The 19167-nt window shown below is 42.0% G+C and overlaps 1 protein-coding gene across 5 annotated transcripts in view; it reads left to right on the top strand.

Annotated features, from left to right (window-relative positions):
- The window catches only part of ACTN1 (actinin alpha 1), a 143306-nt gene extending 124832 nt beyond the window's left edge, over positions 1-18474 (top strand). For 2 of the 5 annotated variants that reach the window (XM_050953476.1, XM_050953472.1), the window contains exons 15-21: positions 1384-1566; positions 2506-2640; positions 5045-5224; positions 7548-7694; positions 10524-10589; positions 12831-12989; positions 17561-18474. In XM_050953476.1, the coding sequence (XP_050809433.1) occupies positions 1384-1566; positions 2506-2640; positions 5045-5224; positions 7548-7694; positions 10524-10589; positions 12831-12989; positions 17561-17719 (1029 nt within the window). In that variant the 3' untranslated portion in view covers positions 17720-18474. Of the gene's footprint in view, positions 1-1383; positions 1567-2505; positions 2641-5044; positions 5225-7547; positions 7695-9894; positions 9976-10523; positions 10590-12830; positions 12990-17560 lie in introns of all 5 variants that reach the window. The other 3 variants (XM_050953475.1, XM_050953471.1, XM_050953473.1) reach the window with 2 other exon arrangements.
- The last annotated feature ends 693 nt before the right edge of the window (positions 18475-19167 follow it).

The following is a 19167-nucleotide window of genomic DNA, read 5'->3' as shown; positions in this document are numbered from 1 at the left end:
ATCCCATTTTAATGGGTTTGCCAAATTTGGCTTAGACTTTCTGGGGCCCAGGGCTGAAGCTGAAGCCCAGGGCCAAGCTGAATCCCAAAACCCACTGTCTGGGGCTAAAGCCCTTGGGCTCAGGCTTCAGTCCCCCCTCCTGGGGCTCTCTAGTAATTTTTGTTGTTAGAAGGGGGTCGCAGTGCAATGAAGTTTGAGAATCCCTGTCCTAGACCAATGAGTTATTTTAACTCTTTCATACTGTAGATCAAATCTGAATAGAGAGTGCATTTTATGAACACCACCTTCTCCCATTTGTAACTTCATGGACTATACTCCCCTTCCATTCATACTTGAAATACATCCCTGTGAACACCACAACAGTTGCTTACATAGGAAATTATTTCCTGTGTTTAACTGTGTATAACAGAAGTAGGTTATCAGTCACACACTCTGCTTTCATCTTCATTTCCTCTTCCCCTGTCTATCTGTACTATTCACCTCTCTGTCCCTGCACCTGCGCCTCTGCTTCCTGGTCCCGTTTGCCACCTCTCCCCCTGCACTTGTTTCCCTGGTCTTTTTCTCTTCTTTTACAGGCTTCCATGCTCTCTGGAATTACAAACCTAGAAATGGCTGGAAATGAGCCAGTCTCAAGTGACTTGCCAGCTGTCCATAAACTATCAGCAAGTGTTCCCCAGACCACCTTAGATTATAGTTTGGGAATCGCAGCATTAAGAGGAATAGACAGGACCAGTTGTGGTCGTGGAGAGGGTGCCATTTCCAGCTACGGAGCACTTTACCAATGGGAATTTACCAATTTCTGTGGGCTGGAAGATGTTCACCTAGTTGTGATCCATGAACGGACTAGACCTGCTTCTGTTGATTCCACTGTAACCATATTAGATGTGGATCTGGTACAGCCCTACCTGGAGAAAACTAATGGCTATTTGTGCTAGCACTCTGTTAGTCACCCAGCTGCTATAAAGTAACACTAGTGGTCTGATCTCTTTTTTCCAAAGTCATTTAGTGCTCACAACCCTCATTGCAGGGATCAAGGACTCTGGGGAAAATCAGCCCACCAGAGTCTAAAGCAAGATTTATTTGACAAGTTTTGTGATGTTATCTCTGTAGCTAGTCAATATGGGATACACCTAAACACAGCAAAAATAACTTGCCTCATAACTGCCTGCCTTAATCTAACTATGAAGGTCTGAAAAATGTTTGAGTGCCATAAAAGTGGCTTTTACCTGCTGTGGAATGGCCTTTTCTGCACCCTCAGAGATTGATAGCTCTGCTTTAGCAGCAGAGGAGTTTCCAAACTGCACTGTTTTCAGTAACACCTTAATGTGGTGTTTTGACTAATGCTCTTCTTATCTCTCCTCTGCTTGCACCTCTGTTTTCCAGGGACTGACCACCGCCCATGAACAGTTCAAGGCCACTTTGCCAGATGCCGACAAGGAGCGACAGGCAATCCTGGGGATCCACAATGAAGTCTCAAAGATTGTCCAGACCTACCATGTCAACATGGCAGGAACCAATCCCTACACTACCATAACCCCACAGGAAATCAATGGCAAATGGGATCACGTGAGTGCTTGGAGCCTTGCACTTTCTCTGTAAGGGAGAAGATGTTCAGCCTATTTTATCACGCCAGGAAGTGAATTATTCCCTTTCTAAATTCTCCTGTCCAATGCACAGTGCTCAGCTAGAGACATAGAGATTAAGGCCAGAAGGGACCACAAGAAAGCATCTAGTTTGCCTTACTGTATATCACAGGCCACCAACATCACCTAGCGCCCACACACTAACCCCAACAACTGAAGTATTACAGCTCACAGACTAAACTATTACAGGTCACAGGCTGAGAATAGGAGGGACTGATATGCCCCAGTGCTCAGGGCCCCTGCAATGGCAGTGAAATGATTAAGTGAGATATACGCAGATAATTCCAGCAAGTGACCCGCACTCTGTGCTGCAAGGGAAGGTGAAATACTCCAAGATCACTGCCAGTCTGACCTTGTGGGAAAATTCCTTCCCAATCTCACATGTAGTGATCAGTTAGATTCCGAGAAGGTGACAAGACCCACCAGCCAAACACCAGAGAGACAAAATTCTCAGTATCACCTCAGAGCATAGGCCCTGCTTGTCTCGCATGATTTGTTTCCAGCACACGTCTGGGGGCTTAGAGTGCTTCCAAGTGCAGGATGTGCAGGTTAAAGAAGAGAACTTGGATCTTCTTTTATTCCCTTCTTGTTCTGATGAAAGATGCTATCCCTAATACCAGTTGTGGTGATGGTCTTTGTGGGCATATGGCAATTGAACAGAGCCCTTCAACTCATTTAACACAAGCCATCAGAGAAGACAGGTTTCATGTCCCATTGCCCATCCCCCAAGCCATCCAGCCCAGGCCAGATGCTTATGACTTTTTATTTGTCCGCAACCCTTTGCTGCATCTATTTCTGGATGCATTGTGTCTAGCTGACTGCACGTGAAATGCATGCTGTGCCTTGGTATGTTTTGCTACAGGTGCGGCAGTTAGTTCCCCGAAGGGATCAAGCCCTGATGGAAGAGCACACACGCCAGCAACAAAATGAACGACTCCGCAAGCAGTTTGGTGCACAGGCTAATGTCATTGGGCCCTGGATCCAAACCAAGATGGAGGTAGCATCTTAATAATTTTGAAACAATCTTTTTTTCCTCTCCTCCACAATCGCAGCGGGCATTCTGGAGTGCCTCTTCCTTCAGGCTTTGGGCAATCCTCTCTTCATGCTTCAGTAAGGGAGGCTTTCATGGAAAGTCAGTGGATAGTGTGTGCTGAGATTGTCTCTGGCTAATCAGATGCATGGTACTTTTTTCTCCCCACTCTTTGCAGCAAATACAAAAATGTGGCCTCAAGAAAGAGATGCTGGCACTTGAATATATTCAAAGGGTTTCTCGCTTGCTTTACACAAATACAGCAGAAGTTTATTTTGTATAACCACTTTCATACCATCTGTTTCAAAATGCACTACAAAATAAACACAATTATGTGGTAAAACAGCAGTAGGAAAGAGAATTTTTAAGGGAGAACTTTTTTAGCTAAGATCTGAATTAAGGTAAGTAGAGTTAAAGATAGAAGAGTACAAGAAGGCTAGTGCTGATGGCAGGAGGTGAAAGGGATGGGGGAGGCTCTTCAAGGAAGACATTTAAGAAGGGAGTAAGGGAGTCAGTGCTAGATAAGCAGAGATTTGAGGAGAAAAAAGCCATGAGAGAAGGAGCACAGAGATAAAGAGCATGAAATAAGCAGGACAGCAGATACTGTGTGAGGAAAGCATCTTGATCTCTCTCCTAGCTGAGGAAAAGAAAAGTGCTGGCCAGCTTATTCCCTGTCCTTAAATGACTATTATCATAGACATACTGAGAGGGTTCGCAGAGCAATCAGCCACACCTTCGTCTTTTATCATCCAATGTTGCCCAACTAGTGATTCCACTTCATTGGATCCCCTCAGTGTAGGCTGCTTGTCTGCCTTGAGAAAACGCCAATGCTGTTACTGTTCTTTGGGTCAGTGACCCAAGTGGCACAGTTGGAGGTGGTAACATATAATGCAGCTGCTCCTCTGAGTTCCAACTGTTCCCAGCATCATTGCTTTTCCATCTTCCGTCATCTTCAAATCCCCACCCTCGTCCAAGTACAGAGATGTATCTCTTATGTAGCCTCTACTACCCCTTTGCTGGCAAGTTTCTGATTTGCACAGAAATGGCTTTATATAAGTCTCCTCATGTCATGTCCCTATGTCTTCTGAAAGCATGAGGTCCTGGCTGTATTAAAACATTTCCCATTGTTTAACTGGTGATGGAGAAGGAGGAGTTGTATGATATGGGGTAATGGTTTGTTTCCAACATGGAAGTCACCATTACCCTGCACACATGCTAATCCCTAGACCTAGATGATCTTGATAGACATCAAGGGGTAGATTTGTGGAATGATGGCCTTTGAAGTGACCTACTCAGACGTGCACCCACAATTCATTTTCCAGGTGTAAACTTCAGGTGCAAATTACACCTGCAAAGTGGGAAGGTATGCTTCATCTGAGTTCAACGCACAATCAAAGGTCTGATGTGTTCATTTTAGAGGTCACGCTCAGCAAAGCCTACCAGGGACTAGGACCCTTGTTCTCAAACCTGGCTTCTTATATTTCAAGGCTAGTGGGAATCAGTCCTGCAGCAGGTGGCTTTACCTCTTCCTAGTGGGAAGAGGCAGAAGGTGGAAGGTAAGGAGGGTAAACCTCCGCACTCAGTAGTTACCCTTGATCAGTTTACTTAAAGGATGGTTTTGACGAGGTTTTCAACAGAGCGCCAAATAGTCTGGTGATTGGGACTTGGCATAAGTGACAAAGTGTGAGAGCATAGCATGTGTCTGATATGGTGAGCATACAAACGGGTTAGGAAGGAAGGGAAATTGCAACCTGTAGGCTCATAACTAGGGCCCCGTATCTGTCATAGATGTCATGGAAATCACTGATTGCGTTACTTTCCAAGACCTCTGTGACTTCTGCAGGGGTCAGGATGGCTGACCCCACAGCCGCCCAAGCAGCTGGCTCTGGGGCCAGATGCTCAGGTGGCACCCAGGACAGCCACACCAGCTGCTGCTACGGGGGCCTTGCATCACCCCACCCCCAGCATCACCCCACCCCCGATTTAATCACAGGTATTTTTAATATAAGTCATGGATGGGTCATAGGCCATGAATTTTTGTTTATTGCCCGTGACCTGTTCATGACTTTTACTAAAAATACCCGAGACTAAATCGTAGCCTTACTCATAAGACAGTGAGCCAGAACTTCAGCTGATGTAAACTGGTGTAGTTCCACTGACTTCAGTAGAGCTAGAGTGGTTGGTAACATATGGGGATCTGACCTCATATGTTTATCTCCTCTCTTTAAAGCCATAAAACTGGATTCTGTTCTCTCAGATCTATATGACTTGTTGTTGAAGCATTTTATCCCATACAGGGAATAGGTAGATACTGTGTGTGTTGAGGCATGTCCCTCTAATGGGCCCAACTCCCTTGGGTTTGTTTATGCAGGAGATTGGCCGCATTTCCATAGAGATGCATGGGACCCTGGAGGACCAACTCAACCACCTGCGGCAGTACGAGAAGAGCATTATTAATTACAAACCAAAGATTGACCAGCTGGAGGGAGACCACCAGCAGATTCAGGAGGCACTGATCTTTGACAACAAGCACACCAACTATACCATGGAGGTAAATGCCTAGAGAAGCCTTCAGCCTGCTGTGTTTTAGGCCAGGCATACAAAACAACCTAAGCTGTGTTGGCCAGATGTAGTTAAGATGAGCATCCCCATAACACCCAGATTCTTTTCCAAAACCCTTGGCTAAACTTCGCACTCATGAAAGTGAGGAACTGACAGCACTGCTTTGCCCACAATGCCCTGCCAGTGCATCTTAGTTCAGACCTGCAGCTCTGTTTGCTAACCCAGTTCTGAGTCCTCCCTGAGTAGTTGTGACTTCAGCAGGTGGTAGATGGGGACCAGTTAAGAACACCAGTGCATCTTGAGTGTTTACCTGACACTTATTAGCCTGCTACTTGATAGCTGGATGCCTAACCTAATAGCCAGGGTGAAAATACCAGTGGTGGTGGCGGTGTGGATATATTAATGCGTTATTTATACTATGGTAATGCCTAGAGACCGCAACCAGGAACAGGACCTTGCTGTGTTAGGGTCTATACAAATATAGCAAGAGACTCTTGCCTCAAACAATTTAACATCTAAATAGACAAGACATACAGTGTGTGAGGGGAAAGAATGCAACATACAGGCAGTCCCCCCTCTGACCTCTGGAGTTTCAAGGAATAAGACAACTGTGTATTGTTGCTGTGCTCCATATTTCATTGTAACATTGCAAATCAACTCTCTACCTAATGATTTTTTTTTTAAAATGTTACTTACTGCGAGGGCTGGTCCAATAACAGAAGAAAGATAACACCTGACTATATTATGCAATTAACTTCACTGGTATTAGCTAACTAGTATTTGACCAGCTATAGAGCTAGTTGAGTTCCACAAAGTTTTTTTGAATAAATTGTTTGGCACATCCTGGAGAAATTCCCCAAATACTATTCAGCAAATACTATTCAACCAGCCGTACTCACTAAATTTCTCTCTTTAGCATTGACTTTCCTTTCTTGGCTTCTTTTCACTTTCCTATAATTATTTATGGTCCATCTTTGCTTGAGCTGTCTTCAGCATGTTTCCTAATTTCCCTTTCTCTCTATGTTGAATTCTCTGCCTCCTCCCCTATATTGTCTCTCTCCTTTTCCTCTCTTTATAGCTATTCTGTACTTATTCTATCAATCTTCTCCTTCAACATCCGCCCACCCATATATAGACCGGGAAATTGTGCCAGATACTTAATAGTCAGAGGACTACACATACTAATAGCCACAGCCTGATATGAAACGTGGGGTCCATTGTCCAGGGCCAATGCAACAGATGAGTGCCCCACCATTTGCCAGACTGCTGGGATCCATACCAGAGTATGATCCCTGAACTTTATTTGGGGGCAGTGAGGGCCTTAATCTTCTGTATCAATCTCTGGCTAGTAGATGTGTCATAAATGTAGAGTCATGGGGTTTAAGGCCAGAAGGGACCCACCACATCATCTAGTCTGGTAGCCTGTGTATCACAGGCCATCTGCACCACCCAGCAGCTGCACACTGAACCCACAACTAAAATTAGACCAAAGTATTATGGCTCCTAGAAGGCTAGACTATTATCTGCCACAGGCACAGAATAGGAGGGACCAAGGTGCACCAGTACCTAGAGGCCCCAACCAGGAACAGTGACTGAGATCCCTGCAATTGGCCAAGTTCCCTCACCATCTGGAAAGAGAAGTTTTCTCTCTCTGCTTCCCCCTCTACATCCTGCTGGGTGCCCCAAGAATATGGGGATGGTGAGGTGTCTCTGCTACTCCATGCCTTTCACAGACTCCATTCTTTTGCTCCTTCTCCCTAGTTAATAGTTTCAGTGTTGCTGCTGGAAACTCTCCCAAGCAACAGCACACTAAAACTAACCAGATTCCTGTCAGTTTCACTTTGGCAACAGACTCTTTGGTTACTTCTCATTACTGTATCTGGCTGTGCTATAATAGAGGCACTGGAGAAGCGGGTGTCAGACCTAGGATGACATGCGTGCATCACTTTACATTCAGTTCACATTTGAAAGGTTTTCTGCATGACTGAGAGCTAAAAACTTTGGGCTTGATTCTTGTTTACTCTAAGGCTGCTACACCATTCTGGCAGAGTAAAGTGACCTTAAAGCTGACGTAATGCCTTAGTGTAGATGAGAATCTGATCTTTAATTTTTTTTTTTAAATGAAGGTTCAGATTTTGAAGAAGTTGATGGCACTTGCCCAGGGTGAGAGAGAGGTTTTCTGAGCAAGTGGATTTACCAGGCCCTGACCATCAGGATCACTTAACTTGTAATGATTAACACAGTCGAACCAAGGGCTCCAGATGCAGAAGGTGCCACTTTTTAAAAGAAAAGTCTTGTCCTTTCTTCTTCAGCATATCCGAGTGGGCTGGGAGCAGTTGCTTACAACAATTGCTAGAACCATCAATGAAGTGGAAAATCAGATTCTGACCCGTGATGCCAAAGGAATCAGCCAGGAGCAGATGAATGAATTCCGGGCCTCCTTTAACCATTTTGACAGGGTAAGTCTGTGCCCCCTGGAGCTCAGTGGGCCACCTGCTTTTTCATAGGCTTGGCATAGCATTAGAAACCAAACAGCCCCTGCAATAGAACTATCCACATAGTAGACTTTTCATTCTTGTGCTTAGAGGACTAGGTCTCATGAGCCGTCAGCCCTGTGGAGATTGTCGGGTAATCCTGTCCACGTTAGGCTAGTCTATTTGTCATGCTGAGACAGGAAGTTTGTCTGGAATGCAAGTTTCCTGACTAAGCTAAGACATGGGAGAAGTCTGCCAGCATATTTAGAAAATGGATTATTCTCCCCGCCTCTTATTCCCCATCCCTCAAGAGGGTTTCCATATAGTGACTGAGTATTGGATTTATAAAACTGTAGGCACCCATCCCTTCATCTCTGGAGGTCCCTCACATAAGTGCTACGTACAATATAACAAACCATAAATAAATATAGAGCCACCGGCAAACGCAATAATAAAATAAGCCCATAATAAACTCAACCATCATCCTGCCAGCAGCTTTCTCACTTGCATCTAAGGGAGATCAGCTGGCGTGCTTCCATGAATCTGAACAGCCACATTGTTACCCGGAGAGAGGCACTCCCAAGTCCAGAACCATTTGGGGTTCTGTAGGTTCCATGCTATCACCTTGAATGCCACCCATAGACCTACTGACAGCCAATACAGATCCCAGAGCAGTGTGCAAACGTATGCGCCTGACACTTGCTAAGCCTGTCACAGCATTCTATGGCGGTCTCAAGCTATATCCCCATTACTGCAGTCTTATTTTAAGGAGAAGCCACCTCCAGATGGCCAAATAATGGATATCCTAACTCCTCTCGCATTGTTGAAAGTGTGTTCAGGTAACGACCCCCTCTCTTCTGTCTAGTGTTCCCCAGTGTACGCTGTACATCCTAGCTTTCCATTCACATAAATAAGCCTTCTATTTACATATGGATGGAAGATAGGGGAGGTTACATTGGTAACATGGAAAATATGGTTGCCTCATCCTCAATTATTTCTGCTGGGAAGCTGTAATACTGATTTAAACACCAAACTGAAAAAGTTGACTCTTTTTTTGAAAAAGGGAGTCAGCTGAAGCTGGCCCTGCACACCTACCCTGAGTTCCTTCTCCTGCCAGTGTGGCATGTCAAAATGATGATGACTGCAGGCAGGAAGCTCCTCAGTGCTGCCTTGCAGCTAAGTTCTGCTTTTCAAATTGGGATTCTCAATTTTGTGTATAACTCTTGGTGATGAACGCTTCCCACCCCACAGTGTTTGGGGATTCTGAGCCAAAAGAAGTGCAGCTGTCATAAAATGTTCTGCTGGGCTTGTGGCTGGCCTCCAGTAGGCTCTCTTGTGAGGAAGTTCATGTTTACCATGGGGGTCCTCTCAAAACACAAAGGAAAGGGGTGTGATAAATGAATATTGTATCCATCGTTGGTGCATCCCTCTGTGTAATAGCAAAGATAGCTGCTATACAAAGCCAGGGGTGCTATTTTAAGGGTGGAGCACTTGAGAGAGCTCAGCCAGTCACAGCTCTGCTTTCATGTACAGCTCTTAGAAATACAGGGGTGGCAGCACTTCCCTGAGTTTCAGCTGTTTTTTTCCCGATGTATTCTTGGGATGCCAGGACTGTTCAGGAGCACACAAGATACTCCACCAGCTAAGCTTCACTGAAGCATTGCCAGGCATACCTACCCTAGCCTACCCCTTTATTTGGGGCATCTGACTTTTGATAGCAAGAACAGTAAGGTGATAGTGTTTGCTACCCACTGTGTCTGTCTGCTTCTTTGCACTCTGGGTTACTGTTGAAATGTAGGACTTCTGGCATTACTGGGTAAAAGAATAGCAATGTCAGGGACTGATTTGGAAAAAGTAGATTTTAAAGCTTGCTAGTGTTAACAATTCTTATTCAAACACTGTCAAGATGTGATCAAGTTCTCTGAGAAACTACTGTTTTGAGAGCATTTTTAGCACATCCTGAAATATCATTGTGGTATCTAACTTTGTGCACTTTTTATTTTTCTTCCCTGTCTTTTTATCTGCATGTCATTCTTTCTCTCTTCTCTCCTCATCCACTGCATGGTGCACCTGTTTGTTTTCTTTTCACCTGCTCTTGATCTCCTCTTTACCTCTCTTTTACCTGCCCCACACTACCGCCCCCCTGGCACTGCATGTCCTGTTGCCTGGCACACCGCATAACCAGGATCACTCCGGCACACTTGGCCCTGAGGAATTCAAAGCCTGCCTCATCAGCTTGGGTTACGATATTGGAAACGATGCACAGGTACTGAATGCTAGTGGTGAATGCAGCGAGATGTTGAACTAAGAGGAAATAACAGTTTTCTCCTTTCTTTTCTTTTTTGTTTTAATCCTTCTGTCATTGTTGTTCTCGTGTTTTATTGTACATGTATCTCTGTTCCATCCCACCTTTTCTCTTTACTTAATGAATTTTCATATCTACCCCTTTTAATTACCTTCATTTATTGTCTTGGGAGAATCCTTTTTATATCTACCTATTCCATTTACTTGTTTCACTTAACTTCCCTGTCTTCTTCTCTTTGTGTATTTGTCTCACTTGATATCATTGTGCTTTATTCTTTTTTTTAATATTCAATATGTGTCCTATATGAAAACGATTTCATTTCCAACTGAATCATTGCTTCTTCATGGTTTTTCAAACCACCTTTATTGTATTGTTTTTCATTGTCCAATAATTCCTGTCCCTTTTCCCAAATCCATTCTTTGTAATATCTCCTGTGGGTTCATCTCTTCCTCGACTGGTTTCCATTTTCTCTCTCTTGGTTTCTTCCATCCTTGCATCGCTCCATGTAGAAGAAGACTGGCATGATGGATTCTGAAGATTTCAGAGCCTGCCTTATCTCCATGGGTTACAATATGGTAACGTAGAGCCCTCTGTCTCTCATGTTCACAATGATTCATATGACCTTCTGCAAAGGGGAAGGGGACACATTTGTAATGAATCAAGGTAAAAGCTACCTTAATTCTTAGGACTCTCTCAGAAATGGAAACTAAATGTTGAAATGGTTGTGTGTATGTGTGCATTTAAATCTTTGTCTTACAGCTCTAGCTGGAGGGAAGAATGGGAGGGTTAGGTCCAATTCTGATCTGTGTAGAGTGAGAATTGATTTGGAAAACTGCATGGCTTATAAACTGGAAGAAGCGATGACACAGCTTGTGTTGCTGTGTTCACTGTTTGCATACAGCAACATGTAACCTTTCCAGCAATAAGTAACAGTGGAATTCCATGGAAGTCTTCATGACAGCCTGAGGAATGAAAGAATGCTTTTGCTACAAATAAATATTCAAACAGTTTTATTTCTACAGGAAGTGTTTTTGCTAAATTCTCAGTGCGCGCGCACACACACACACACACACACACACACACACACACACACACACACACACACACACACACACACACACACACACACACACACACACACACTGTACCATTTATAAATAGATAAATCCAACTAAAATTCAGCCTTTGAGCTTCTAGTGCCTAAAAGTGAAACTAAAATGGACAGTCTGTATACTGTGTCACCCCACACCTGGTGTGCTACAAGGATACTTGCTTCAAGCTTCTTCCTAAGGCCAGTTATGACTCTAGGATCCTGATATCCGTTTGTAAATCTTTCAATGGTAATATGGCAGCAAGCCTTTCAGCAGGTGTAAATTTTAATCTCCATTGATAACATTACAGAGATCAGCTTTTTCTAACCAACCAAAGATACTTAGACTAGAAACAGTACAATTAGAATGCTTTCCTGGTAGCTGTCTCCCTTTCCTCTCCTGTCCTATCCCTTCCCACTATGATAAGTGAAATACTCCTTTATTCCACTCCGCTCCTGCCTATTCATGCAGGCTAGAGTCCTGTTTGTAGCTCTCTCATAGCTTTTTCCTCAGTAAATAGATTAGTGTTCAGGACAACACCGCATTAGGCTGACTTTGTTGACAGAAGAATCATAATGGGGAGAACTTCTGCAGGCAAAACATATTGGTACTAATCTTCTCTAAGAGGAGAAGAGAATCACACAAGAAATTTAAATAATGTCCTTAATAACCTTGCTGCCACAAATGTTAGGCAAAGCAGTCTTGTGGTGTAACCTACTTCTCAGCCCAGTGTAAATACAAACTCCTTCAGTCTGGTGTACAAGGCCACATCAGTTAGCATTTGACCAAATGCTTTAAAGATTATGTACGTATGTTACTATTTCATGTTGATTTGCACTGAGTTGCCTGAAGGTTTCACTCTTGCTCCCAGGCAGATTGGGATCTAACCTTTCTCTTGTACCATTTTTTCCCCTGTATGAGGATGATCAGAATAAATGCTCTTAGATACAGAGATAATTAAGAAGCATAAGGTCTTAGCTTCCATGTCAAAATAATGTACAGTGAAAGAACCCCTGGGTCTAAAGACACTACCCTGGAGATGCTGCTCTGCCAGGCCTCTCCAAAGCATATAGGTCTCTGATTTCTGGTGCCTTTTTGGTAAGAATGAGCTTAAAACCATTAAGGTCCTAGAGAAGGGCAACTGGTATGATGAGAAGTAAAAGGGAAGTAAGATTCCAGAGAAGAAATTAAAGACTAAGGCCAATTTCAAATCTGGCTGCCCAAAATTAGGTTCTGAATCCATGTTTAGGCTCCTAAATAAATTATCTGATTTTCAGAGGGCCCTGTGATATAGAATTGCATCATTCTGTGCATTATAGGGACCTTTGTATGTTGAAGCATCCATACTATTAGCCTCTGTTGGAGACATGATACTGAACTAGAAAGATTACTGCTCTGTTCTGCTTTGACAGCTAATGTAGGGTAGCAGTTTTGTGGGACTAAGATGGCATTGTTCCAGAGCACTGTTGAAAATACCTAACTCCAAAGGGGAAATGAACATTTAAAAAAAAATCAGCTAGGGAAGCTTGTTGGTGAATGTGTTTGTGAGATTGATTTAAAGTGTCTTCCCTAGTTTTATTTTCTTAGCCATGAGATTGGGATCATGTAGAAACATTCCAGTCTCATTATTTCACCTTCCAGATGCCATCATTTGTGTGAACTGGACTTACATTCTGGTCATTCTTAACAATAGTCTGACCTGTTGCTGACTCTCTTGTCATCTAGGGAGAAGCAGAGTTTGCCCGCATCATGAGCATTGTAGATCCTAACCGCTTGGGAGTAGTGACATTCCAGGCCTTCATTGACTTCATGTCCCGGGAAACAGCAGATACTGATACTGCCGACCAGGTCATGGCTTCCTTCAAGATCCTGGCTGGAGACAAGGTAAGTTTAGACTTTTTTGACGGGAAACGAATGCTACTTTTACATAAAGAAGAAAACTGTGACTCAGTAGTGGCTGAACTGATGTGAAGAGACAGGAAGTATAATTCTTCAGAGATGAACAATGAAACACTGCAGTCATGTGTAAATCTCTGCTTCCTGACCAGCTCAGAGGCCAAACAATAGCTCTTACCTTCATGTACCCTGCAGAGATCCTGATTTAGCAAAGCACGTTAACACATGCTTAAGTCCCACCGACCTCTACTGAAGTCAGTGGAGCTAAGAATATGCTTTAAGTATATAACTGCAATAATACAGAACAGGGTCGGCAACCTGTGGCACGCGTCCCAAAGGCGGCATGCGAGCTGATTTTTAATGGCATTCTGCTGCCAGCCGGGGTCCTGGCTGCCTGCCCTGCTCAGCCCGCTGCCTGCCTGGATGAACGGAACCCCAGGCCAGCAGCAGGCTGAGCCACTCAGCCCACTGCCAATCTGGGGTTCTGTCTGCCACACCCATGGCCGGTCTGGGGTTCTGTCCACTGGCCCCTTCCAGCCGGTGTCCCAGCTGCCGGCCCTGCTCAGCCCGCTGCCAGTCTGGGGTTCCGTCCGCTGGCCCCTGTAAATGTAAAATGTATTACTGGCACTGAAACCTTAAATTACAGTAAATAAATGAAGACCTGGCACACCACTTCTCAAAGGTTGCTGATCCCTGATATAGAAAATGTCTAACACACAAAGTTAATATTAAACAAGAAACCAATGTAGCTAATATTTCAACACAAAAGTGTCTCTTGGAGGCAAAAATGTTTATTACCTTGAAGTAAAAACACATTTCTATAAAAGTTTGAAGTCATGACAGGAAAGGAACCAATATCAATTACTGATGTCAGCTGATGTTTCTTATACACACAATAACTACAAATTAGCAGAGCAATTACCTTATCTTAACTTAAACGGTTTGGAGCCATGATACTAAAGTAACTAATCAAAAGTTATGGTTTTGGTTGGTTATTTTAAAGTGCATGATTAAATTCAACAAACACTGATCAATTGTGTTTTTGATTAATCTTGAAAAAGATGAATTACTGGAAATTTACAAGTTCAAGTAGTTTTTCCACATGTGACAATTTACAATGACATGTAAGTGTACATCTTACATAATCAATATCAGATTTTCATTGATTTGAGGATAACCTCTATCAGTTAACAAATTATTTTCAAATACCAACCTTTTAACCATATTATTACAAATACTATTTGATAGACTGGAAAATTCCCAGGACCAGGCTAGATTATAACTTCTCTAGATTTGTATCAGAGGGGTAGCCGTGTTAGTCTGGATCTGTAAAAGCAGAAAAGAATCCTGTGGCATCTGACAGACTAACAGACGTTTTGGAGATGCATCCAACGAAGTGGGTATTCACCCACGAAAGCTCATGCTCCAAAACGTCTGTTAGCCTATAAGGTGCCACAGGACTCTTTGCTGCTTCTCTAGATTTGGTTAATCTGTGGAATGAATGTACCAACAAATCATAATTTTTTATTTTTCTTGCATAAAATTACTGGCAGTTCCTTAAATTAGCTAATGAAATAAATTTAATCTTAATATATGCCAATATTTTCTAATACTTTTGGTGATCTGTTTTGAAATATGACAATATGTAGCAAAAATATTGGAATAGCATGTTAACTGAAATCTCAGATTTTAATGAATTATCCGAATTTGAGTACTTTTTTCGTTTCACTAATGATTTTACTATAATCTCTACGTATAAACCTCATGTTTCATTCATCTTTTATTACACATTCTCTCTGATCAGAGTATATCTCCTGTCTCAACAGCTGTGTAGTAAATTCCTAATTCAACAGGATGAAAATTACGACGTAAATAACGTTATCAGTAGTTTTGTGATAAAGTATGAAATTTAAACTTGATTACTGTGTACTTCCAAAAAATGATAATTATCCATTTTAATTGGTTTTAAATGTTGTACGAAAATACTTTTTGTTTCACATTGCACTAAGAAGGTAGTCCTCCCTCAAACTCCATTCATGAACATAAAAGCAGAGCACTTAATGATCGAATTGGGAAGTCAAAAGACAGAAAACCTCTGACCCCTAAATGTCTTTTAGATGCTTCTAAATAAAATTGTCCATGAGTCAGTTAGCTACAGAGAACTTGTTGCTTAGCTCATGTTCAACAAACTGCTACCTTATATCCAGAATTTGAATTGGTGATGGCTTCAGTGTGTTTACATTTCCAATAGCCAAACCTAGCTGGAGGTTTACTTCCTTTTGAAAGATGTCTCTAGGAAAGGTGGGATGTAGGAAAAGCAAGGAGAGTGGAAGGAGAAAACTATGGGAAAAAAACAAAAATTCTTTGGGAGACGATGTTGTCTGCTGCCTGTGCTGATATAATTTACAGCACTGGTAGGAACTAATTCGTTGTCTTGTGGATGCCATCCCTTCTCGGGAGAATGAGTCATTGACAGGGCCGTCCTTAGGCATAGGCAACATAGGCAGCTGCGTAGGGCACCTGAAAATTTGGGGCACCACTGGGTCTTAGTGTCCACCGCTTGTTTTCCTATCCCTGTTCTGACCCTTCCTGCAGGCTCCCACAGATGGCTGCTCTAGCCTGGTGAGTCTTCCTTGGGAGGGAATCTAGTAGTTAAAAGTGAAAAAACCTCCAGCCTGCCAGACCTATTAGCACAACATTGAAACTGTTAAAGAGACATTCAAGGGGTAATAAAGCCATTTAACAGGCATTTGCCAACCCCAAGGTATATACTGACAGGTTTCAGAGTGGTAGTCCTGTTAGTCTGTATCAGCAAAAATAAGGACGAGTCCTTGTGTCACCTCAAAGACTAACAAATTATTTGGGCATAAGCTTTTGTGGACTAGAACCCATTTCATCAGATGTCCACGAAAGCTTATGCCCAAATAAATTTTTATACTGTCAGTTTCTGACTTTACTGACAAAAACAGTTGTGCATTAATGTAATATTTGCACAGAACATGTCAGTCTACAGGACCTTAGTTTAAAATTTGCTTTAAAAATATTTCATTAGTGAGCTGGTGAAGATTATAAAATCACATTTCTAAAAAATGCTTGCATAGAGTTTTAGATGCACAATCATCTTTAGCCTTAAATGTGTGGATCTTCAGACATAGTTTTTTAAATAAATCCTTCAAAAGACCTCCCTTATCTAAAATACACATTTTAATTACTATAGTTTAAAAAAAAAAGTGCTTCCAAGTCTTCCTGTCCTTTCTGTCCATCCCTTCACCACCTCTCCCCCCACTCCCTACTGAAGAGAGCCCTTAAAGGGACAACAGAGCTGGACAAAGAGTTCCCTTTCTTTACTTCTGACTATCCGACAAACTAGTTTTAAAAGAACCCTCCAGCAAAATCAGTACCTTAGTAAGACAAAATCCTTGTTATTCCTAAAATCTTTGGAAACATATTTTTTTAAAGTTGGTGAAATTTCATAACCATGTCTCTTGTTATGGAGATCACACAAAGTAAATTACTGTTCCCTTTTTCTAAAAGCAATGAACATTGTTATGAACACACTAAACCTCTCTGATTAATTTAAAAGAATGTCTTTGTTTCAGTGAGTTAAATATGTAGTAATCTGGAATGCTGGCTTAAGATTTGAGTACATTTAAAATATAAATTCAGTTTAGAAATACTGATGAAGAAAATGTAAAACAGAGAAGAGCTGCATCATGTATTCCATTATATGTAATGTTGTATTCAGCAGGACAGCTGATTCACCCTTACTATGAAGTTTTTGCAAATAAATCTCTGACAAACTTCAGGGCATATCAAAAAACCTGTGACTGACATTTTTTATTCCCAAATTTTAGTGCTTTTAATTAGGTACTTTCTTCATGTTCATTCTGCATGAGGGAGAGTGCATGGAATTCTCTGCGGGGAACTGTGACTCTCCACCACCATGAGGCAGGCTGGGCATCTCATTATCCTTTGCTGTCAAGTCCCTCCTCCCCCTCCCCCATCAGGCTGTGAGCTTGGGCTGCCATCCGGCATAGGGGCACCAGTTTAATAATACTGCGTAGGGCCCCATAAATCCTAAGGATGGCCCTGGTCATTGAGGCCACATTTTGAAGCCTTAAAATCAACTTATAAGGCACAATAGGGCACCCATCTTTTTAGTGCTTTTTAATGAGGGACTGGAGGTAATGAACAATTTCTGCTGCTTCCCATTCACCTTAAACAAGAACCACACCATCAGCAAGACAGCAGGCAGCCTGACACTGACAACCTCGCTGCTCTCCCACACAAACACTCCGGATCTTCCAGGGCTATTCTACCAATCTAATCTCTCTCTCTCGCTGGTCCTGGGCCAAATTCCAACTAGGGTATTGCATTCTGCCTTCCTGCATACCCAATGTGCCTTCAGTGGGATACAGTTTTCTTAATTTACCATCTTAAACTATAGCACAGTTGCCCCAGTGCACCCCTGAGCAGCAGAGTGTGATTTGTAGAGTACTTTCTAAGTAGCACCATTTGCTGGAAAAAATAATTTGCTTTGTCTCTTGTCCTTTTTGCAGAACTACATCACTGTGGATGAATTACGACGGGAACTGCCTCCTGATCAAGCTGAATATTGCATTGCTAGGATGGCACCATACAGTGGGCCTGATGCTGTACCTGGTGCCCTGGACTATATGTCCTTCTCCACAGCGCTCTATGGCGAAAGTGACCTTTAACCTCTTCCTTTCTCCCCACAACATACTCCCCACCCCCTTTCCCGTCCAGGCGCACTCTTCTTTCTGTATGCAAAGCAGCCTCTGCTCCGCCTCCTTTTATTTTGTGTCTCCATTTTTGCTTCAGATAACAGATCATGTTTATGAGGGGGGACATTGAAATGACTGTCTACCTTGCCCTTGAAATGACAGTTTACAAAATTATTTTCTGCAAAAAAAAAAAAGTTACATTTAAAAATAAAGACATATTTTATTATAGAAAAACAGGTATTTTTCTCCATCAAATTAAAACATAAAGAGAAAATTTTAAAATATTGCACCAAATGTTTTGTGTTGTGACATAGGAAATCGAGCACAGTGTTACATTCCATTCTTCTTTACAAAAATTAAAAAGAAAAAAAAAAGAGCAAGCCACCTGTACTGTTAACTTTTCCATTTGCGTATGTCTCTTTATCATGTTTATCTTGGGGGGGGGGGTCAGACACGCAAGTGCATGTGTTTGCTGGTTCACTCATTTCATGAAAATATTTTATGATAAACTTTTGAAATTGCTGTGTTTTCTAGGGAAAAATAATGTACACAGCTCATGTTTTCATATTTAATTAAAAATTTTCAATATGCCTCCTATGTTTATCAGTGCACAACTTTTTTTTGTTGTTGCTGAGAGTTGTCTGGTTTCAGAATATGAAGCTTGAGAGTTGGTAACTTTGATATATTGCTTGTCACAAACCATATTAAAAATTTCTTGTGATAACAAATCTAGACTTCCTTCATTTGTCTAGTAGATTTGTTTAATTCCATTTAATCAACACCCTGAACACAAGTAGATTCTTTAAAAATCAATTTGATAGCCTTTTTTTAAAATCTTCATAATATCTGAGGTTAAATGTTTACCTCCATTTCCTTAGAAGCTTTTCCTTTGTGTTGAATGATGTTGAAATTTACATAGCTGGTAGATACTTATAAACAGCTTCAAATGAGAAGGCTTATCGCTGCAAAATAGCATCTTGAACCATTCCTGTGAATAGTGCTTGTTTTTTGTTTTGTTTTGTTTAATTGCTACAAGACCAGCTCAGAATGAGTGTCTGGAGTTAATAAACCCAAAGTTTTAAATGATCTGATTAACATTCTTCCCTCTGTCAAAACTTAACATTAAGTATCTTAGTATTTGTGATGTTATCACTTCAGTCACCATAGTGTCTTTCATGTTTCTAACACATTTAAACAAACAAACCAACTGCCCTCTGATAAAACTCTGTACAGGCCTTCTTTATATATCATAAGAAAACAAAAAAGAGCATTTAACCCCTTCCTATTCCTCCTCACTTTGCAGGTAACCTTTAACCTTCCCTAGTCTTCATCCCTTCTGCAACCTTTTTGGAAACTAAGGAGATTTCTTCACGTCTCTTTCAGCATGATCAGATGTCAGGGACTCTAGCACTTACAGCCAG

Source organism: Gopherus flavomarginatus, chromosome 5 (genome assembly GCF_025201925.1).
Source record: "Gopherus flavomarginatus isolate rGopFla2 chromosome 5, rGopFla2.mat.asm, whole genome shotgun sequence".
NCBI lineage: Eukaryota > Metazoa > Chordata > Testudines > Testudinidae > Gopherus > Gopherus flavomarginatus.
This window is presented reverse-complemented; position numbering and strand designations above follow the sequence as displayed.